We start from the raw sequence: 15,471 nt of genomic DNA on the forward strand, positions 1-15,471 counted from the left end.
CTTCTCCTGGCTGAGTGTTTGTTTTTGGTAGTATTTGAAGGGATTAATAAACTATATCTAGTAATGAGCAAGTCAGCTGCTACTGGTGTCCCAGAATCTATGACAGCATCATTGGTTACCCAATGCCCCAGTGTCCTAATCACACTTATTTGTTTAGAAGAAAATTTCTTTTTCAAGAGTCAGGAGTTCTCTTGGCTGCAGCTACAGGTTGTTTCAGACATGGTTCCCTGTCTGATGCTGCCGTGCTGCATTGGGCCCCTAGGACCAAGTTAAGGTAACCAGCTGCTCCTAAGGCATATGACATGCCCCGTTTCCCACTGGGCTTCCAGAGAGTGAGAAAACTCCAGAAAGTCTCAATTCTTGGGAGCACAGGGAACTTCCTAGCAGAATAAGGTGGCCGTTGAAGACACGAGGGTGAATGAGAGGTAGAGTACAAAGGTGAGAGTAAGGAAAAGTGAAGTAGATGCAAACTCAAAGGACCCCACCATTCAGAAGAAAAGGACCTCCAGAGAAGGCTGAAAAGGGAACTAGAGGTGACGACTGAGGCCCAGGGATGCTTCTGTCACAGAGAGGCATGGGACGCTCAAGTGCCTTAGAGCAGTCACTTAGAAAAAAAGGACAGAGAAACTGGACATGGTGGCACACACCTGTAATCCCAGCAACTCAGGAGGCTGAGGCAGGAGGACTGCAAGTTCAAAGCCAGCCTCCGCAACTAAGTCCCTAAGCAACCTAGACCCTTTCTCAAATTAAAAAATAAAAAGGGCTGGGGATGTGACTCAGTGGTTAAGTGCCCCTGGGTTTAATCCCTGGTACCAAAAAGAAAAAGAAAAAAAAAAAAAAAAAAAAAAAAGGGACAAAGAGACCCATGGATGTGGTGACCAGGGGTTTGTTGATGCTGCTGTTTTGAGTGAGGGGATGCAGGGAGTGTGGCCAAAACCTATAGACAACACTTTTCTGAAGTTTGTCTGAGAAGGGGCAGAGAACACATCTGCATTAGGGGAGGGGAGCCATGAGGCAGCAAGAGGGGCAGGGTGACCTTGACAGAGAACAGGCTATTGGATGGTAGACTTCTCAGGAGGACAGCCTCCATGTGACAAGGACACACACCACTTCTGTGTCGCAACCCAACTCTCAGGTCCGGCGAGGGGCGAAGGGGGATTGGAAAATAAAGAGTCACAGACACAGATCTTGAAGATTAAGCTGGGATCGGGTGAAGCCTGCTCTCTGATGGAGATGCAGGTCTGAAGAGTTACACCAGCAATCTTTATTTATACATGTCTCACTATCCAATTAAAGACTATGCAACCATTATTCTTTATATTGAGGAAAGCAACAGAAACCAGGACATCTATGTAGCTTTTCCATAGTTGCAATCCATAGTTGCAAAGTGCCATGTCAAGAAAGTTGTTTTGACTTGTTTAAAGTTACTGTAAGGCTGGTAGGAACTGGAGAAGCGGAGCTGGTGAAACATTGTGGTTGTCTAGCGTAAGAATTCCTTCCTTCCCGGAGAGCTGTGTGCCTGAGATCAAGGTTAGAATTGATAGGGCTCTTGCACAGCCTCCTCATGCAGGGCATTGCTACAGCAGCTAGGCATCCTGTGCCCTTGCACAGAAACATTCCCAGGAACCGGGCATGCCACAGCCATGAGGGCCTCAGAGACCCCTGATCTCAGTGACTGCTCTCCCATCCTCCATCACCACTCTCATGCAAAGCTGGAGCACAGGGCTAGTGGCAACACTGCCTGCTACACCCTGACCCACCAATCGCCAATTCAGCAGGTCTGGGGTGGGGCCCAATACCATTGAGCTACATCCACATCCCCAAGAACCTACATTTCAAATAAGCTTCCAGCTGCTGCTGCTGCTGCTGCTAGTTGGGAATCCCACAATGAGAATTCTGCCCGAGTTGAATCTTGGCATGAGATGCTGGAACATTACTGCACATCTTTAGGTCTCAGTTTTCACATTTGAGAAAAGGGGCAATAAGCAAGTCTACTTCACAGGTTGATGTAGGGTCACATGAAGACTCACTCAAAACATTTGCAGAAGCAGGGAAGAGAATAAATAAATGCCCACACATCCAAATATTTATTGAAAAATTATAACTTAGGTTAGCAAAAGTGATGAGACATTGTTGCCTCCTATCTTAAGGAAAATATCATCATCACAACCTGGGAGGCCAGATTTGAATTCAGAGTTCATGACTCTCCAGGTTCCACCTGGAGGCAGTGTCACATGGGAAGCCCGCCCAGTTCTTGTCAGTACTCAACCCTTCTCTCCCATGTCTGGCTCCATCTGTTGGCCCGGGAGTCTGTGTACACCTGTATGGACTACCCTTTGCATCCATTCAAACCTTGCCTCTGACTTTGCAGATAGCAGTCATCCTAACTGCACCCGGGGCCTCGGGACGCATGCAGGTGGTATGGTATACCTGTGAGGAGGTGTGCTGCAGAGGCCACCTGTCTGGGAAGGGGATTCTGGAGAAGGGAGGGCAAAGACTTGGGTAAACTGTGCCTTCAGTCCTGAGCAAGGGCACTGTACCTGGGCTATGAGGGGTGCAGTCAAATGACAGGGTGCTGCAGAGCACTGAGGACAGAGCTGGTATCAAGCAGGACCATGGTGGCTACTGTGTGACCCCTGGGGCCACTGCCTTTCCAGAGGGTACACGAGGTGCTCCTCAGGGGCTAGGGACGTGGCTCAGTGGCTGACTGCTTGCCTAGCATGTGCCAGGCACTGGGTTTAATCCCCAGCACCACAGTAAGCAGTAAATAGTAACCAGGTTCCTTGGAGGTTGCTTCTAAGGCTAGGTCTCTAGGAGATCACAGGTCACCCATATGGGATTTGGGTAGTCCTTGTCACTGAGATGCTCCTGGGTTCTCTACCAGGCCTCTGAAGCTACTGCCCACCTCTGCTCTGCGCACTGCAGTCTGGGGAGAGCCCCATGCTGAATCCGCTGGGCTTGGGCTGCCTTTGCAGCTCCTGGTGGCTGTGGCAGGCAGTGCACACGATAGCTAAGGCAAACTAGGATCTTTATTATAGGACTGGCTCTGAGGGAGCCAGTGAGGGCAAGTGAGAGGGAGGTGAGGGAGGCTGGGGGGGAGGCTGAGAAGGAGGAGACAACGAAGGCAAGAGAGGCTGAGAGGGATACGGTGAAGGAGGCTTAGGAGGAGGAGGTGAGGGAGGCTGACGGGGAGGCAGTGCGGGAGATGAAGAGTGGGCTGGCTCTGCTTGCTCTTGTTGGATTGCTCCTTGAGTAGGGGGCACAGGGCTGGCGAAGTTCAGGAAGATGTCCTCCAGGGAGACCTGGTTGACCGAGTAGTCCTCCAATGAGTACTTCTTCTTGGCTTGCTCCAGAATGCCAAACACCTTAGAAAGGGGGACGGCAGCTGCTGTGGACAGGCCCACCACGGGTGGTATGATGTACACAGTGGGGCTGGGAAGGGGAACATGCAGAGAGCGGAGAAAGACTCTGGGCTTCAAGGCGGAGCTCAGTTCTCTGCTCCAAGGTGAGCTCACCTTTCCCCAGCTGAGGTCGCCGCCAGGCAGGTGGTAGTGGACCATGCCTTGGTGCTCATCTTCTAAGACACTGCCTGCACAAAGGAGAGACCATGTTCCCGTGAGGTCCCGGCTGGAGGGCCAGGGAGGTCAGCCTAGGTGCACAGGACTGTGGTCTTCATCCTCGGGGTCAGGAGGTGGGACTTGACAGGGGTGAGGCACAGACTCTGTGCATCGACTCACAGAGGTCCAGAGGGGGCCTGGGACCACCCGGTGGGGGCGGCCAGGGTCAGCACACACCTGGAAAAGTCAGGTCCACAAACGCCTTGAACTCCTTCAGTGCTTCCTGCTGCCCTTCACTTCGGACTTTGACCCGCAGAGAGTAGCCGCTGCCAAACTTGCTCTTGAGGTGCTGTGGGCTTCCCAGGCACTTGAACTGACCCTGCACCATGATGGCCAGCCGGGTGCACAAGGCCTCACACTCCTCCATGCTGAGGACAGGGAGTAGAGGCCTGAGACAGGGCTGGGGGAGGCAGAGGCCCACCCTGGGTGTGAAAGACTTGTGTAGACAGAAGGGTGTCCGTGCCCAGATCAGGCTGCTCCTGATTCCCATGCTGAGTGTGGCCACTCTGTGAAAGCTGCTCACAGGTGGTCTGCTCACCCGGCTCCTCCTGGCCACCCATTCCAGCTCCTCCACTGACCCCCAGAGACCCAGGCTCTACCTGTGGGAGGTGATGACAATGGCCTTGCCAGACTCGCGGGCCCGGGCCACGGTGTCCCAGAGCAGGCGCCGGGCCACAGGGTCCATGCCAGTGGACGGCTCATCCAGGAAGATGACCGCAGGATCTCCGATGAGGGCGATAGCGGTGCTGAGTTTTCGCTTGTTACCACCGCTGCAGGGGGAGGGGTGGTGGGGTGGAGAATCCTGCTGGTTCGACACCCACCCCTTTCTTTCTCTGGGGATGTCTACATCCCAGGTGGGACTTTCAGAAACACAGCCTCACCACCTTCTCCCCAATTGAGTTGTGGCTTGGGCTGTCTACAGAGGATCTAAACCATTCCCTGGACACAAGGATCAGTCCTGGGTGAGCACATGGTCAATGAATCTTCTTTGATGGACTATGGATGTTGGGGGGGTACCTTCTTAATCAGAGAGGAAGGGCATAGCTAACTTTTATTTAACTCATACCATTTACTATATGCAAGGCACTATTCTAAACTTTGCAAATGTAAATTAATTCGATTGTCAAAAGATGCAAGAAAATGGGCTAGGGAGATAGCTCAGTCGGTAGAGTGCTTGCCTTGCAAGCACAAGGCCCTGGGTTCAATCCCCAGCACCACAAAAAAAAAAAAAAAAAAAAAAAAAAGATGCAAGAAAATATGAAAAGCTGTTTGAAACTCAAACCAACAGAGGGAAGAGCAAAGGACATCATCATCTGATCCCTGGCACACATGACCAGGTGTGCAGTACTGCCGTGTGCCTTCAGGGACTCGGCACACCACATGAGGGGAGTGGTGTTCTGGGCTTGGACAGTGTGTGTCTGGCTGTGTTTAAGCTACCTGGAGTTGGGGTTCTATCACTGGTAACAGAAACCTGAGGCTCCTCAGCAGAACCAGACATACCGGGATGATGTAACTGTGGGCTTAAAATGTAAATCTAGGGCTGGGGCTGGGGCTCAGTGGCAGAGCACTTATCTAGCATGTGTGAGGCCCTGGGTTTGATCCTCAGTACCACATAAAAATAAAATAATAAAATAAAGGCATGCTGTCCACCTACAACTACAAATAAAATTAAAAAAAAAATGTAAATCTCCCCAAAACAGGAAGCCTATCATGAAGGAGATGGAAGAAAGATTGGTTTACCCTTTTGGGACAAGAACATACATGGTGCCATCTGTCTATTCTCAGTCACAAGAACTGCCTTGGGCCTGGGCTGGCCTTATAATCTCTGGAATTCAGAACCAATGGAGTGTGATGTCTTTGTTTCTTTTACTTTTCATTTTTGGTACTGGGGATTGAATCCAGGGCACTTAACCATTGAGTCCCATCCCCAGCTCTTTTTGGTATTTTATTTAGAGGCAGGGTCTCTCTGAGTTGCTTAGGGCCTCACTAAGTTGCTAAGGCTGGCCTTGAACTCATGATCCTCCTGCCTCAGCCTCCCAAGCTGCAGGGATTATAGGTGTTCACCATCATGCTGGGCTGAGTGTGGTGCCTTGAGTACCCCAGGACATTGACCCTTCCTACAGGGGACAAAAGCCACCTTCAGCCACCACCCCCTGAAATACACACCGTGGAATGGACTGTACAGCTACCTACCCCATGCCTGAGCTGATGGGCTCAGCACCACACTCCAGTACTGAGAAGACCAGAGCTCATCTAGCTCATCTTGTAACTGGAGATGGAGAGGTGGAGGTTAGCCCCAGATCTCACCTGTAAGTCTTTACCAGCTTGTCTGCATACATGAACATGACTAAGTCTTCAAGAATCTGCTCCACACAGGAACGGATGTGGCGTTCCGGGATGCCCCGGATCCGGGCATACATGACCAGCGTCTCTCGGCCCGTCATGAAGCTCAGCAGGGCATCAAACTGAGGACAGTACCCGATCCACTGCCGGACCTGAGTCAGAACACAGCCAAGAGGAAGGCATGTCCCAGGGAAGCCTCTTCCCCCAGGTTCCCTTGCCTCCAACCATGCAGCACCTGAATCAGCTTCTCCCCACCATTACCCAGTGTGCCACGTGGAGATGTGAGACTCCTGGAGTCTCATCTGTGGTCCTGTCCTGGCAACATGTGGTCGAGTTGGTGTGCATTCTCCAGACTTCTGTGTTAATGTGGGCTCTGGCCAAACAGGATCATTCCATATTTAACACCCTGTAACATGCTTCTTTCTTTCTTTGCTACCCTCCTCCTCTCCCCTTTTCTCCTCTTTTTTCCTTCTCCTCTTCTTCCTCCTCTTCTTCTTCTCTCCCTCTCCTCACTTCTCTCTCTTTCTCTCTTTTCCAGTGCTGGGGCTTAAACCCAGGGGCACTTTATCACCAAGCTACATCCCCAGTCCTATTTACTTTTTATTTTGAGACAAGTTCTGGCTAAGTTACTCAGGCTGGCTTTGAATTTGTGGTCCTCTTGCCTCAGCTTCCCCAGTTGCTGGGATTACAAGCATGCACGCAATATGCTTTTCTAACTCTACATTATGTATTAAGCTCCTCCTAGGTCAGCACATTCAGACCTCCCCCACTCAGTTTAACTACTATTTAGTCATCCAGGGAAGGTTTGTAAATTTTATTTAGCTGTTTGAAAAATTAAGGCACATATATTTCTACCTTTTGCCACTATAAACTTGCAGTTCACCACCCTGGTCTATGCTCCCTTGTGGTAGATGTTGGAGAGTGGGATACCATTTTTTAAAAATAGCCAATGTTTTTTCTCTCTTCTTTCCTCCTTTCCACTCAAGCACTTGTGTGACCCTGGGTAGCATGGCCTGGTGATGGAGCAGCGCGAATGAATTTGTCAGGGTTTGAATAGGAAATCACCTGGAGGGTCAGCAACTTCCAGGGACAGGAGAAGGCTGTCATGGAGGAGTAATGTAGTAAGGATTCACACAACTAAGGGTCAGGTTTGGTTCTCAGGATGGGGCTTCTCCCAAGATGATGTCCCGAGGCCTAAGGCAACTGCTGAGAAGAAAGGCACCAATGATTCTAATGAGAATGTTCCTGGTATTTATGTAAGGATTTATGGTAAACTGCCTTTATCAAGTTATTTTAATTTAATGTTTCCTCTATTTTTATAGTTTGCTAAGAATTTTTTAAAATCATGAGCAAGTACTGAGTTTTTTTTCAAATTCCCTTTTCAGTATCAACTGAACTATTTTTCTCCTCTTAAGGCAATGATTGATGATGGTGGGTTTTATACTGTGGACCTTAACTCCATTTCTGGGATATATCTGACTCGATCATCCTTTTTATCCTTTCAATATTCTTCTGCGTTTTTACTGCTGACATCTCAGGATGTTGTGTTCCTCCGGGAAGCTGGCTGGGGTTCATTCTGGCTGTTGTCAGTGACTGCTTTCTTCACTCCTAGTTGTGTGCATCCCACCTAATTCCATGCTTTGGGATGGTTATTCAAGAAGGAAATGAGCTGTGATAGTTATTGGGCTTATTTATTGGTCCCTTTTAGCCTCAGAGTATATCTCTGGACTTCGTTTCAATTTTATCTACAGTTTTGGACTATATAAGTTTCCTCCTCCTCCTCCTTTCCTTCTTCTTCCTCCTCCTTCTCCTTCCGCTTTGGTTGAGGACGGACACAATACCTTTATTTTTAAATTTATTCATTTATTTAGTGTGGTGCTGAGATTCAAAAACCAGTTCCTCACACATGCTAGGCACGTGCTCTACCACTGAGCTACAACCCCAGCCCAGTTTTCTACTTCTTGAACCAGTTTTGGAATAGAAGGCATGAAAATGCCTTTTAAATTAAAAAAAAATGAAGCTATGTATCATTTCTTACACACCTGAATTTGGAATGAAATCTACATCTGTTGCCTTGGGTAGCTCATCCCTGGTGCCTTTGGATGCTAAGGGAGCCCTGTTCAGCATGTAGAGGCCCCTCCACCAAGGTCAATCCCACACTGGAGCCCAGTAATCCTGAAGAAGTGACTCTGACATCATAAATGCAATGTGGAGTCTAAGAAGAAGGTGCTTCTGATTTTTTGAAAACCAGAAGATTCTGATGAAAATGTTACTTTTTGTTTGTTTCCCCTGGTGCTGTGGATCAAACCCAGGGCCTTGGGCAAGTTAGGCACGCACTCTACCACTGAGCTACACTCCCAGTGCTGAGAGTGTGTTTTAGAGAATTCCAAGAATACTTAAAAATACTACACAGAAGAGTTTTACAGAGGAAGAGAGCAAGGATATGGCCTTGTTAGAATTTGCTAATGAGATTAGTTCATGTGAGATTCCTAGGAGAAAACAGAATAGGGAGAATCACTTTAAATATATTAAATTCCATATTTCCAACTATGAATTTTCACAAACTGTCAGGAGGAGATAATGTGCAGATGGGTTCCAGGAAGACTGAAATTCAATTTCTCATCAAATAAGCAGGAGGAAGTTCTTACAGGCAGATGTCATTTGATTTTAAATAGTATACAGAAACGTGACATTTCTTATGTCTCTTGAGTTTGTGGAACAGGTTCCTGTCTTATTCTATAAGGGTGACAGTAAATGCCACTGAATGGTGACTGATGACATTATAGCCAGGTGAAGAGCTGGCCCAGGACCACCTGCCCTTGCCATTTTTCCCTTTTTCCTCCCTTCCTCCTTCCTTCCCTCATTTCCTTTCTTCTTATTTAAAATATTATTTTTAGTTGTAGATGGACTCAATACCTTTGTTTCGTTTATTTATCTGTACGTGGTGCTGAGGAGCAAACCCAGTGCCTCACACGCTGTAGGCAAGTGCTCCACCACTGAGCCACGACTCCAGACTCTTCGCTTTCTTTTTTTTTTAAGGACAACTTACTGAGGTACACCCCCACAGCATACACTTCGTTCAAGCGCACAATTCAACAGTTGTTTTTAGCATATTCTGAGTTGCACCATGTATCATCACAATTCACTTTTATCATTTTATCACACCTAGGAGGAACCCTGTACCCACAAGCAGTTACTTCCCGTCCCCCTCGACACCCTCAACCCCCAGCAACACTACTTGACTTCTGTCTCCATGGTTCTGCCTGTTCTGGATGTCGCATGTGAATGGAATCGTGCATATGTGGTCTTTCACATGAGACTTCTTGCACTGAGCATTTCCTAGGTTTGCTCAGGTGGTAGCCTATGTCAGACTTCTATTCTTTTTTTTGTGAATGAATAATATCCCGTTACATGGGTAGGCCCCAGGATGGTCATCCATTTATCTGTTGATCAACACTTGGGTTGTTTCCACATTGGCTACTATGAATAATGCTTCTCTGAACATTCTTATACAAGGTTTTTGTGTGGTTCATTTAGGGTATATTCCTAGGAGTCATATGATAACTCTAGGTTTAACGTTTTGAGTATCCTCGCTGATAAATTTTATCTTATAAAGTCTTTAGCAATTACTGAAATATATGGATTTAAATCTGCCATCTTGTTCAGAGCAACCTATTTGTGCCATATGTCCTATCTTCCCTTCTCCTGCTTTATTCTTATCTTCTATCATATTATTTTTTCATTTTTCTATTTTTCCCTCCTTTAGTATCTTAGAAGGTACATACTTATTTCCCCCTATCTGTTGCATGTCTTTTTAAAAGATAAAACATGCATCCTTGGCTTAACAATGGATAATATTATTGGAACTTTATTCATAAGCATGGAAAGGACCTTAAAATGCTTTAACTTGATTTATCTCCTTCTGACTTAAAACATTTCATGTATTTTAATTCTATATGTAATTTATTTTTTATGCTAAAAATTTTGGTGTGTATCTTTTATTTATTGACGTACAAACACACACATAAGAGGATAAAAAGTATATTCACTTAGAAAAGTTGACTCCAACCAAAAACACAAAACAGGTTTCAACAAGCTTTGATTTCCTGGTATACTATTCCTAACCCTAAGGTAGAAGTAATGCATTTTTCACTTACATGCCCACATTTCTGATACAAGCTAAGTTGATGGGAGAAAATTCGGAGCCAAGTGCAGTGGCAAATGCCTATAATTCCAGTGTCTCAGGAGGCTGAGGCAAGAGGATCACAAGTTCAAAGCCAGCCTCAGGAAAAGCGAGGTGCTAAGTAACTCAGTGAGACCCTGTCTCTAAATAAAATACAAAATACAGCTGGGGATGTGGCTCAGTGATCAAGTGCCCCTGAGTTCAATCCCCAGTACAAAAAACAAACAAATAAGCCCTCAGAGTAGTCCCAAGTAAATATGGGAATCCACAGTAGAGACACCTAAGATTACATGGAAACAGTGTTAAGTGGGAAGCCTCTAATCCTACCTGGATAGTGCTTTTTCTGTGTGTTTCTCAGTCTCTGTCCAAATCTCACAAATCACTTTCAAGGACTGGACTACCCAGTAACGGGTATGGCAGAAAGTCCAGTAGGGTAGATATAAGGACCATGTGAATAATGGTAAAAGAACATCAATGACCAGATGCTGAGATATTTAAATGTATTTTAAATCTCATAAAACATCATTATTTTAGTCTCATCAAAATTCACACATTTACCTTTTCCATTAGTTTATTTGAACCACTCTGTATCTCTGATCTCCTTCCAGATCATTTTCTCTCTTCCTGAAATCTACTCTTTATTACTTCCTTTTGCCTACATCTGTTGATGACAAACTCTCAGGTTTAATTTACCTGAAAGTGTTCTTAGAAAATATCCTTTTCGGGCTGGGGAGATAGCTCAGTCAGTAGAGTGCTTGCCTTGCAAGCACAAGACTCTGGGTTCGATCCCCAGCACTGCAAAAAAAAAAAAAAAAGAAAAGATCCTTTTCTTTTTCAGTGCTGGGGACTGAACCAAGGGTCTCACACATGCTAAGCAACACTCTACCACTGAGTTACATTCCCAAGCCAAAACATATTTTCTTTTGGGGGCAGTAAGGATACTGGGAATTGAACCCAGCAGTGCTTTACCATTGTGCCACATCCCCAGTCCTTTTTATTTTTTATTTTAAGATAGAGTCTCACTAAGTTGCTTAGGGCCTCCCTGAGTTGCTAGGGCTGGCCTCAAATTTGGCAGTCCTCCTGCCTTGGCTTCCTGAGTCACTGAGTTTACAGGTATGTGCCTCTGTGCCTGGCTATATTTTCTTTTACAGTATAGTCTTATTGTGTAGATTATTTCAGGTAGATTATTTCCTACACCACTCCTGTCTTTTGGCCTCTTGCTTCATTCACAAATCAGCTGCCAGTTTAACTGCTGTGCTTGTGAACATGACCCATCTTTTATCTCTGGGTCTTTCCTCCATCTTGTTTGTTAAATCAAATTTTATTGATAAAATGGAATTCAGAATATCTTACTAGAAATAGCAGCAATCCCAGCCAATCCTGTTAGCAACAAAGGGGCAATTTCCTACTATAATTAAGCCTAAGGACTTAGTGGAGGCAATGCAGAATGAATTTTTAAAAGTCATGTTATGTGTATATATGTACAAAAGGGAATTTCACCTTTATGTATAGGTAGAAAGAACTGATCAAATATAAATTAATGGATGAGTGAGAGGAAGTCTAGTAGAAGGAGAATGGGAAAGGGGAAGGAGGATGGGAAGTAAAAGGGGGAGGGAAAGAGCAGGACCATGAACTGAAATTGAATGCCATGCATGTAGGAGTTTGTCAGGATGAACCACCTACTAGGTATGACTATAAAGCTCTAATAAGGAATAAAAAATGTAAGGACTTACAAAAGAGGTGCAAAGATTCAAGGCATTTTAGCCCCAAATTAATGTTCTTATGAATGTTACCTACAACACTCATGGCAACAAGAAGAGAACATCCTGAAATACAGTAAAGGACAGGAGTAGCTTTATCAACGATGCCAATCCTTAACCAAGAACATTAAGATAGTTTTCCATGACTCTTCAGATGTTCAGGTTTGTAAGATTTTGAAATTATCTCCATAATCATCTACGTGTTTGAGCACTTAGCTGACACAGCTGCTACTCTCCCTGTCCCAGCCCCAAATTCAAACATAACATGACTTGAAAGGGCTATAGATCTGTTGCATTGTACAACAGCCAAATATTTCTCATATCTTCAATAGTGATTTTATTTTATAAATTATTTTTAAACATATATATATATATGTAATTTTAGTTGTTGATGGACACTTATTTTATTTATTTATGTGTGGTGCTGAGACTCGAATCCAATGCCTCACACATGCTAGGCAAGTGCTCTACCACTGAGTCACAACCCCAGCCCTTCATTGTGATTTTAAAACTGTGTGTAATTAAATATGAACATTTTGTACCAGGAAAATTGCACTTTACAAAAAAAAGCAAAAGCAAACAACAAAAATTGCTCAAGTGTGATTTATAACATGAATTATAGTTTGAAATCACACTTACACAAGTCTCAAATTCACACACACGAAAGCCATTCCTGGGGTAGCTATACTGCAGCGGTTCCCTGGAGTCGTCACTCCCACCTATGTCATATCCCCTCCTTAAAGCTGAGGGCTGGTCTCTGGGTCCTTTGAAGATGTTCTTTTTGTGTTTAGTTTTCAGTAGTTTTACTATCATGTTACTAGGGACTTATTTATTTTAATTTATCCTGCTTAGGGTTAATAGGGATTCCTTTATTTGTAATATGATGTCTTTCAAAATGTTTGGAGAGTTTTAGCCATTAACTTTTCTTTAATTGTTTGTTTTTGTTGTTGATGTTTGGTTTTGGTACTGGGAATTGAACCCAGTGGCCCTCTACCACTGAGCTACAATCCCAGTTCGCTAACTTGCCAGGGCTGACCTCGAACTTGTGATCTGGTCAGAGGAAGTAGTACAGGCCCTGCTCTGCCAGCACTACACCTCAGTCCGTTCTTGTGGCCTGGCCTGACCTGCTCTGGCCTGTCTGGATCCTGGTTGCGGGGCTGTGACTCCTGATGGAAATCATATGACACAATGTTTGACAGCTGCCAGGAAGGTCTTCAGAAAGTGTAGAAGACAAAATGGTAATGGATTTGAGAAAGCAGTAAAATGGGCGGGGAGGGAGAAAAAGCAACTTATATCCTGATTTATAATTTGGATGCTAAGATATCAGTGGACATGAATAGCCAGGGGCCTGAGAGCAATGAAGAGGACTATGACCCAAACTGTGTGGAGGAGGAGGAGGAAGAGGACAAGGACCCTGAGGACATAAGGACTATTATGTGTGGGGGTGGCCAGTGACCTGGAGGGCAGAGGGCTGATGCCTTTGATCCTGAGGTGTATCAGTTCAGTTGCTTGACTTGAAGGAGTCTGAGGGTGCCCTCAGCAAGCACATGACCAGCTTAGCCTCTATCTTAAAAGTCACCTCATTCAGTTGCTAAATTAATACTAGTTATTTGCACTGGCCAGTCTCAGAGATATTGGACAGATGAATCCAATCCTTCTCAACTACTCATTCAGGTGCAAGTTCAGCCTAATCCATCAAAACATGTCCCACAGTCCAATCCCCTCAGCGTGCATACAGTCTGTGTGGAAGGAAACCTCCTGTCTCTGGCCTGTCAGCACCAGCTCTGCTGTGGCTATTGGGAGCAGCACAGCTCATAATTGTCAAGTGGACAGTTGGGCATGGGAGTCTCTTGTTGGCTCAGGGCTGTCCGCTCCATACACTCCCCACTGTGTGTCCCATTGCTTCCCAAGTAAGAACTGAGCAACAAATACAGGTGCCACCTCTTCAGGGAGCATGTGGATGGTCATTGCCAGTTCCAGTTGTGCCCTGCGGCAGACTGCCCCATGGCTATCTGGGTACAGGGACCTAGAGCTCTGAAGTGCAGTGCCATTGGTGCAATGAGGCCTTCTGTTTCAAGTGTCCTCAGATGCGTCACACCCCACAGACTGCGCCACGTCTGGAAATGGTTCACAAAGTGAGCAGATGACTCTGAAATGCCAACTACGTTGTTAGTGCTCACACTAAAGACTGTCCCACAACATCTGCATTGAGAAGAATGGAGGCTGTGAACACAGGCAATGCTCCAAATGTAAACACAACTTCTGGATGTGTCTAGGAGATTGGAAGACTCAAGGAGAATCTTGACGCTCTCACCAGTCTGCAAACCCAGGCCAGGGAGGTCTTCAACAAGTATTTGGCTGGGCGTGGTGGTGCATGCTTGTAATCCCAGAAGCTTGGGAGGTTGAGGCAGGAGGATCTCTTTTAAAACCAGCCTCACAACTTAGTGAGGCCCTGTCTCAAAATTAAAAAAATAAATAAAATAAAAAGAGCTGGGGATATTTCTCAGTGGTCAAGTACCCCTGGGTTCAATCTCCAGTATTAAAAAAAAAAAAAGTACTTGTTCTATTTTGAGAGGTGCAAAAACCACACACACTCACAAAAAAAAAAAAAAAAAAAAAAAAAAAAACAACAACTTATATGCAGCTAGAGGCACAACATACCAGTGGATTCAGAAGAAAATTCAGGAGAGAGTGATGAACAATCTGGGGACTTGGGTAGACTGGCAGTACATACAGAATGCTGCCAAGCTCTTCTTGGCCAAGTGTTGGTGTGTCTTGCGATATACTTCCACATACGCATACTACCTGGAGTCTGGCCCCAGGACGAAGCTGCTTGAATACCAGCAAGCTCAGAGGTTGAAAACCTCTAGAAAAGTGAAACATGCAGCAACTACGGCAGAGAAGACTTGGCAAACCAGATGCACACTGCAGAGCAGCAGAGAGGAACCCTACTGAAGGAGTTCCATGACACTGAGGTTGGGACATGCACCCACTGTGCAGAGGAAGATGGGGCTTCTCAGCTCACACTGCATGCTGCAGACTGCCTTTCACAACCTCAGACAACAGCCAAGGCCCCGTTCCTGAACAACACTGGCAGCACACCTCTTAATTTCTATTTTCTACTCGGGATTTTTTTTTTTTCTTTTTGTTTCTACCAGAGTAGAGGTAATGTTGAATTAGACTCTTCAGAACTTTTAATTCTTCCTGGATGATTGTTGGGAGGGAAGAAATTTTGTTTGTTTGTTTTTTGAATAGCTATTAGTTGTATTAGATCATTTCAATCCATGTAATTTTTAAACACTGTACAAGTATTTTAAACAGTCAAACCATATAATAACACAGAGCTCTTTAAAAAAATAAATTGGCATTGAAGTACTAAAAAGATCCTTGTGATCCTCCTTCCTCAGCCTCCCCAGTAGCTGGGATTACAGGTATGTGCACTAGCTCTTATTCCTTCATTCATAGGGTTTATGGGTACACACAGATACACAGAAAGGTTATGAGAGTTGACTCACATACTTATGGAAGCAAAGAAGTCCCACAAACTAAGGCCCAGAACTGGAGTAAG

At 45.4% G+C, this 15,471-nt stretch overlaps 1 protein-coding gene and 1 pseudogene across 5 annotated transcripts in view; one reads left to right on the forward strand and one right to left on the reverse strand.

Annotated features, from left to right (window-relative positions):
* Positions 1 to 3,011: 3,011 nt before the first annotated feature.
* LOC124970803 (ATP-binding cassette sub-family A member 17-like) overlaps positions 3,012 to 15,471 on the reverse strand; it is a 114,418-nt gene continuing 101,958 nt past the window's right edge. For 3 of the 5 annotated variants that reach the window (XM_047534408.1, XM_047534407.1, XM_047534405.1), the window contains 5 exons: positions 5,925 to 6,112; positions 4,217 to 4,387; positions 3,795 to 3,985; positions 3,516 to 3,589; positions 3,012 to 3,365 (listed from right to left, as the gene is read on the reverse strand). In XM_047534408.1, coding sequence (XP_047390364.1) covers positions 3,033 to 3,365; positions 3,516 to 3,589; positions 3,795 to 3,985; positions 4,217 to 4,387; positions 5,925 to 6,112 — 957 coding nt within the window. In that variant the 3' untranslated portion in view covers positions 3,012 to 3,032. Of the gene's footprint in view, positions 3,366 to 3,515; positions 3,590 to 3,794; positions 4,018 to 4,216; positions 4,388 to 5,924; positions 6,113 to 7,044; positions 7,164 to 15,471 lie in introns of those variants that run through there. The other 2 variants (XR_007106193.1, XM_047534409.1) reach the window with 2 other exon arrangements.
* LOC124970623 (E3 ubiquitin-protein ligase ARIH2-like) lies at positions 10,557 to 14,208 on the forward strand (annotated as a pseudogene).

The sequence above is a fragment of the Sciurus carolinensis genome, chromosome 18 (assembly GCF_902686445.1).
Source record: "Sciurus carolinensis chromosome 18, mSciCar1.2, whole genome shotgun sequence".
Taxonomy (NCBI): domain Eukaryota; kingdom Metazoa; phylum Chordata; class Mammalia; order Rodentia; family Sciuridae; genus Sciurus; species Sciurus carolinensis.